This window comes from Emydura macquarii, unplaced genomic scaffold (assembly GCF_026122565.2).
Source record: "Emydura macquarii macquarii isolate MOO-44397 ecotype Brisbane River unplaced genomic scaffold, CSIRO-AGI_Emac_v2 contig_2473, whole genome shotgun sequence".
Taxonomy (NCBI): Eukaryota; Metazoa; Chordata; order Testudines; family Chelidae; genus Emydura; species Emydura macquarii.
Genome location: NW_027132610.1, coordinates 14,727,058 through 14,734,619, shown reverse-complemented (window position 1 = coordinate 14,734,619; position 7,562 = coordinate 14,727,058). Strand labels below are relative to the sequence as shown.

General features: G+C 44.1%; 1 protein-coding gene across 18 annotated transcripts in view; it reads left to right on the top strand.

The window, feature by feature from the left end:
- The first annotated feature begins 1,207 nt into the window (after nucleotides 1–1,207).
- SUPT20H (SPT20 homolog, SAGA complex component) overlaps nucleotides 1,208–7,562 on the top strand; it is a 51,109-nt gene continuing 44,754 nt past the window's right edge. For all 18 annotated transcript variants that reach the window (XM_067563014.1, XM_067563027.1, XM_067563022.1 and 15 more), the window contains exons 1-2: nucleotides 1,208–1,332; nucleotides 2,857–2,953. In XM_067563014.1, the coding sequence (XP_067419115.1) occupies nucleotides 2,951–2,953 (3 nt within the window). In that variant the 5' untranslated portion in view covers nucleotides 1,208–1,332; nucleotides 2,857–2,950. The remainder of the gene's footprint in view (nucleotides 1,333–2,856; nucleotides 2,954–7,562) is intronic.

Genomic DNA, 7,562 nt, shown 5'->3' with positions numbered 1-7,562 from the left:
AAATGATGATGTTTGGGGACACCAAATTGAATGTACACTGAGTGTAAAGCTATACAATCTTTATTTTACTACTGGTAAAACTCTCTCTCTCTCAAACTATAAATCTCTGTCTATGAATGTCAATTCACCTGTGTTTGACAACGGGGTATGTCTACACTGCAATGTAAGCCCAGTGTTAGTGAGACTTGAGTCAGCTGAACCTGGGTTAGAGAACCCCAGGCTTGAGCACCTAAACTGATTGCTAACCTGAAGTTAAGAGACACTTGACTGTCCACCCAGCACATTACAAGAAATTTGAACAGCCTGCCAACTCATCCTGCAGAGCAGTCATTTTGGTCAATGCACTCCCAGGTACCCGAGCCAGCAACATCGAAGAGGCACTTTTTGAAGAACTTCCCTTGCTTGCACTTTCACTCCTATGTCAGAAAACGGGTATAGCTTCCATGAGACACTGGTGGACATTTCAGCGGCATTTTCTGACCCACTGTGACACTCTGTAACACAAAATAGCACCCTGTAACTCCCATATTCACCACTGTCATATGATTATGATGTGTTTGGTACAACGTATGCCTTCTGAGGTATCATTAAGAAGTCTTGATCTGCTGAACATTAATATCCTGTAGAATTGTGTGTACTATCATTGTACGTGAAATTATGATGGGGAAGTGAGGAACAGAGACTAAGGGCCAGATCCTCCAAGATATTTAGGCTCCCAACGTCCATTGAAATCAGTGGAAGTTAGAGCATAAATATCTTGGAGGATCTGGGCATAGGTGGGGTGCCCAAGGCCACACAGGAAGTCTGTGGCAGAGCAGGGGATCAAAGTGGGGTGGCGCTAGTTGCAGGGTGGTGGCTGGACCCCGGTGGGAGATGCTGGGATGCTGCAGGGGGTAAGTGCCTGTACTAAAGTCTGATGCACATATAGGGAAATTGGGGAGGGCCCCAGCACTGCCTCATCCCTGAGTCACCCCAGCACTCCTGTTCCCGACTCCCGCGCCCGGCCGCTGGTTGAGCTCCCCAATGGGGGGGACAAGCCGGCTGGGGCGGCTCCCACACAGGGCTCGGTCACCATGGCAACACAGCAGACACTCACTCACTCACTCACTCACACTCTCTCTCTCTCTCTCTCCCTCCCCTCCTCTCCCGCCCCTGCTGTCTCTATGGTAACCCTTCCCGCCCCTTCCGGCCCGGCCCGGGCAGCCCTCGGAAGTTCTGGAGCGGAAGCAGCTGCGCTGCCGCCGCGGGCAGGGGGAGGGGGGCGGATGAAAGGCCGCGGGGGCCGGGGCGGCTGTGCGGGGGGCAGTGCAGGACCCGACATGAGGCCGGCAGGTAAAGGGGGGCTGGGGAGGGGGGCGGGGCTGACTAGAACCCTCCGCATCCGCGCTGGGGGCGGGGCCTGGCCCTTCCCACCGGGACGGGGCTGCTGAGGCCTCCTGTGCCGGCCTCTGTGCGGCGCTTGTGTCCCCTCCCCCTCCCGGGGGCCGCCCCAGCCCTGCCCGGTCTGTCTGGGCAGTTCTCATCGGCTCCCTGCGCTCGCTGCCAAAGTCGGCGCTGTCAGCGGTGCCCCCTTCCCCCAGCGGGGCCCTGGGTTGAATCCCTGGTAAGGCCTGGGTTGAATCTGCCTGGACCCCGCCCCCCGCCTGGCTGGGGGCCGGCCCGCGATCCCGGTGTCCTGGCCCTCCCAGGGCCTTCAGCGCCCCTGTCAGCCCGCGGGCAATCCGGCGGATCCAGCCCGGATCGTGGCCAAGCGCTGCCATGACCGCGGTCCTCCTAACCTCTGTCCGGCTGCGGGTGGAAGAGTCTCCGGAGCAGGGATTGTGCCTTGGCTTGGGAAGCGCCTAGCGCATCCTGGCCAGTAACTAACGACGGAAGCTGTAGCTTCGTTGTTGGGGATTCAGCGTCGCCTGCCTGTATCATAGTGTGTCCACCACTATGGGAACTGGGACCAGAAGGCTGAGCAAGTTGCTAAGGAAAGAGGTTGGCTGGCATATAGCTAATAACAGAGAGACATACTTGTTGATTTAAATATACTCTGTCATTTAAAATGTGTATTAAAAAGCTTTATGGAACTGAAAACCCTAGAAATGTTTCCACAATTCAAAATAAAAATCACTGGAAATGGTTAAACTGCCCCCTGCAGTGTTTGAAATGCAACATGAGGAACCAAAAGCAAAAACTGATCTCCATTGACTTTCAAGTCTCCTTATTGAGAGAGAGGCTGAAAGCAAATGGAGCATAGTTAGAAACGGGTAAACATAATTTAAAAGCTTTATATTTAAGTTCAGTTTCTTTACTACAACTGAAGTCTCCATGGCTATCATCTAGTTGAAATTAAAAGTTAAACAGTGCTGGACCTGGTTAGTAGCTGAATGAGAAATGTCTAAGGAGCACCCATGTCGTGAGTAAAATTGTTAACACCTCAGTAGTTGGCAGTCTTTACTCTGAGTCATTACTGAACTAACATCTCAAAATGGTGCTAGGAGGCATTTGAATAATACGTAAAATCAAAGCCATCAGGGTTGGCTCTTTGATACATAAAATAAATGTTCTGACCATATATTGTCATTAAATGTCCCATTTTACTATACTTATTGGAGACGGGAGTGTTACTGGTATTCTGCCAAGACACCAAAGGGATGGGTAATAGCATTTGGCCCTGTAATTTCTTTTGATTAAGTTTATTCTCTTTCTCCTGGGTAGTGGTGTTGATGCAGAATGTGGTGACTTCTGTACTAGTAGATGAAAGATGCTATATAAATAAAATCAATATAATCTGCCATTAAAACATTCAGTTCAAATAAATACAGTGCTTGTTTAACTTAGTTGGTGATTATATTTCCCCTAACTCTACAGTACCTCGTGTGATCCTAAAAATATGACTGTTTGCTTACTGCACCAAAACTCCTAAATATTTCATCTGCCATTTGGACACCTGGCTTCAACTACAATGGTAAGATACAATTCACTATGATAATGGTAAGATACAAAAGTTATGTTTTTCATAACTCTTTTGCCTTTAGGATGGTGGGTATTTGACAGGTGAAGATGGAGAAGGAAAAGTCCTTTGTGTGTCTGACATCCTCAGAAATGTGACTTAACACTAACACTTTTCAGTTGATGGTGGGACTCCCTGTGGAGTTTGTGAATGCTGCTCTTAAATCAGTTAGTCACTGCTGAATAGAACATAGGAATTGTCATATAAATTAGTTCTTGTGTCTTGTCTCTGATAGTGGTCAGTACTAGATGATTCAGAGAAATGTGTAAACTCTATACTTTCCTACTCACACATCTGTAGTGGACAGTTAGGCAGTAATAAGCTTATAGGGTTTTTTCTTAATGTCAAGCAGTCAGTGGATGGATTATGCCTAAAAGCATGTGGGTTGATATCCTTTATGCATGTCTGTCCTAGAAAGTATAACTCTGTATTGTTCATATAAATATTTAATGTCTAAATATCTTGAGTCCTGTTTCTTTCTGTCTTAATGTTTTGTAGCAGTGGGTTCCACAGTTGAAAGGCACAGCATCAGCTTGAAAGTACATTTCTATCTGAAAATTTCATACCTACTATTGTTACAAGTAACGTCTAAGGTTACTGTAGCTGAAAGATTAGGTGTAGTGTGTTCTATAACATTCCTTCTCCAGCCAGTTTCCCTTCCTGTGTCCTGCACTAATATGATGAAATAATACGCTTGCTCTGCTCTGGAGGTAAACTGTATGCACATTCTTCCCTGGAACTTGAAAGAAGGTATCTTAGTTTTGTTGCTGCTAATGATAAACTGAAGAGACAATAGAGAAGTGTGTAGAGGGAGAAGAGCCAGCCCAAAACTTCTGTAAATGTGAACAAAGGAGTAGAAAATCCTATAAAATGTCTCTTTGCTTTTAAAAATATATAATATATATATTCAGGACATATCGTTCAAAGGATGCTCTATCAGAAAACTAGTTGTAAAACAAACTAGTTCATTTAAAAAGGTCAAGTTGGCAATGTCCCTTTAACATGTGTTGTGTTAAAACAAGGCTCAACAAATTTGCTTTGGAGCTAGGAACCAGCCCAAAAATTAAGGAGCCAGACAACATGTGACCAGCGGTGGGGCGCCCTGGCCGGAGCATGGCAGCTGCTCTCCCTTCATGGCCCTGCCCCTTCCCCCTGCCCCTCTCCCACAGCGTGGGCCCAGCAGCGCCTTGGCCAGAGCGCAGCAGCCACTCTCCCCTTCTGGCCCGCTCTTCTCCCAGAACTTCCCCTCCCGGTCCTGCCACATGGACACAGTGGCGTCCTGGCTGGAGCGCAGCGGCTGCTCCCCCCCCCCAGAGAAATACTAGGCTCCAGAATTAAATTTCTAGGTGCCATGGCAACTTGGTGCCCGGGGTTTGTCAAGTCCTGCGTTAAAAAGAAAGCAAAAACACCAACACTTGTATAAAAGTAACATGGATATCAGTAGAATCTGAGGACCTGATCCAATTCCCATTGAAGTAGATATTAAGTTTTTCATTAACTTCAGTGGGACTTGATTGAAAACTGAGTGCTCTGCTTCTGCAGGACTTCAGTCTTCCACAGTCTAGGGAAAAGGCTAAAAACCATACTTGAGTCTCCTGCTTGGCAGAACAGAAAACTTTCAGTCTTGTCAAGCTTCCCAGGCAATTTCAAGAATTTGATTACTCTGATAGTTTATCTGTTGGTTTGTCTTCTCTTCTTGACATACATGCATAACCTTGATAGGAGTTTCAGGTTAATTGGCCTCTTTTTAAGGAGAAAAAGGAGGTCAGGAGAGCTTGCAGTTCCTCAAGGTGACAATATTAAAGGCACAACTGCAAACTATTCTGATGCAAAGGAAAGATAAGATGAAAAGTAAGAGGCCAATATGGCTCCATCAGGAGGTCTCTAATGACCTGAAAATCAAAAAGTAATCCTACAAAAAGTGGAAACATGGTCAAATTGATAAGGAGGCAAATAGAAGAACAGCACAAGTATGTAGGGACAATATCCAAAAGGGTAAGGCACAAAATGAGTTACACCTAGCAAGGGGCATAAAAGACAATAAAAGAGGTTATTTAAATATATTAGGAGCTTGACAAAGAGGAAGGAAAGTGTGGGCTTTCTGCTTAGCGGGGCAGGAAGGCTAATAACTGATGACCTTCAGAAAGCCTGTATTTTGCTTCAGACTTCAGTAAAAGGGTTAATGATGACCAGATATTCAACACACTTAATATTGACAATAAGGGGGAATAAATGCAAGCCAAAATAGGGAAAGAACAGGTTAAAGAATATTTAGATAATTTAGATGTATTCAACTCTGCAGGGCCTCAGTAGGGTACTTAAGGAACTAGCTGAAGCAATCTTGGAGCAGTTAGCAATTATCTTTGAGAACTATAGGATGTGGAGAGGTTCCAGGAGACAGGGGAAGGGTAAACATAGTACCTCTCTTGAAAAAGGGGAACAAGGAAAACCCGGGGAATTATAGACCAGTCAGCCTAAATTCCTGGAAAGGAAAAGATTTCTTTCCAAGATACGTGGAAAGATACTGGAGCAAATTATTAAACAATCAGTTTGTAAATATCTGGAGTATAGTAGGGTAATAAGGAGTAGTCAACATGGAATTGTCAAGAACAAATCATGCCAAACCAACTTAATTTCATTCTTTGATAGGATTACTGACCTAGTGGCAATGGGGGGAAGCAGTAGATGTGGTACTCTTTGGTTTTAGTAAGGCTTTTGACACTGTCCCACATGACAGTCTCATAAACAAACTAAGGAAATATGGTCTAGATGAAATTACTATAAGGTGGTGCAGTACACAACTGGTTGAAAGGCTGTACTCAAAGAGTAGTTATCAATGGTTTGCTGTCAAACTGGGAGGGCGTATCTAATAGGGTCATTCAAGTATCAGTCCTGGGTCCAATACTATTCAATATTTCATTAATGACTTGAATAATAGAGTAGAGACTATGCTTATAAAATTTGCTGCTAGATCCAAACTGGGAGGGGTTACAAGCACTTTGGAGGACAGGTTTAAAATTCAAAATGATCTTGACAAATTGGAGAATTGGTCTGAATTCAGCAAGATGAAATTCATTTAAGACAAGTTCAAAGTGCTTCACTTAGGAAGGAGGAATCAAATGCACAACTACAAAATGGGGAATAATTGTCTGGGTGGTAGTACTACTGAAAAGGATCTGGGGGTTATAATTAACCATAAACTTAATATGAGACATCAATGTGTTGCAGCTGCAAGAAAGGTTAATATGATTCTGCGGTATATTAACAGAACTGTTGTATGTAAGACAGAGGAGGTAATTGTCCCACTCTACTCTGCATTGGTGAGACACCAGCTGGAGTACTGTGTCCAATTCTGGGCACCACAATTCAGGAGGACAAATTGGAAAGAGTCCAGAGCAACAAAAATGTAAAAACCGTAGAAAACCTGACCTATGAGGGCAGGGTGAAAAAACTGGGCATGTTATTCTTGAGAAAGGAAAACTGAGGGATGACCTGATAATAGTCTTTCAATATGTTAAGGGCTGTTATAAAGAAGGCAGTGATCAATTTTTCTCCACGTCCAGTGAAGGTAGGACAAGAAATAATTATTTTAATCTGCAGCAAGGGAGATTTAGGTTAGATATTAGGAAATGTTTTCTGACTATTAAGGGTAGTTAAACTCTGGAATAGGCTTCCAAATAAGGTTCTGGAGTCCCCATCATTGGAAGCTTTTAAAAACAAATTGGACAAACACCTATTGAGGTAGTCTAGGTTTACTTGGTTCTGCCACAGTGCAGGGGGCTGGACTTGATGGCTTTTTGAGGTCCCTTTCATTCCTATGTTTTTATGATTCTGTGAATCAGTTACAGTAATTATTATCTACAGAATTCTGCTGTGGGATGTTATGAACAATTTACAGGTCTTTGAGTTTAGTATGAGATCATGGGGACTGACATACTTTTCAGCCCACCTCATGAGGGAATCTTGTTGAGTGTAGGAGAAACTGCCAAAGCTCAGTTCTTGACCAAATGGCTGCTTGTATGTCTGGGAAAGGTGCTCTAGACCACTTTTCCCTAGTGACTCTATGTTGATGGGAGAAGTGTAATGTACTGAGTCTGAGTGAGGGAGATTTGGGTCTTCATTCCCATCTCATGGGAAGATGACCTTCTTTAATGCCCACTTTTTGGTATCAGTGGCTGTGGACTTTGATCCTGTTCTTCTGTGCAAGACTACTCTGCTTTACATTTGGCTGTTATTAAGTCTTTCTCTCACACACGCACCCTTTATCCCACTAGTGCTAATCTTCCTGATACAGTGGATGCAAGCAGGAGGTTGTGCTAAAGATGTTCTGAGTATCAGCAGCCAGGATGAGGACAAAGAGCAGCCTTGCCTACCCATTTTTTTAATTAAGTTTTGATTAGAACTTGGTATTATCCTCCTTACAGTTCAGCATCACTGTCATTCTAACACTTCATAATCCAATTAAATCTACACAAATCCTGTAGTGGAATTAATTACTATTAATACAGTTAAATGGAATGCTGAATTTATTGGTAAAAGTTCTGTATATGCCAATGAATCCTAC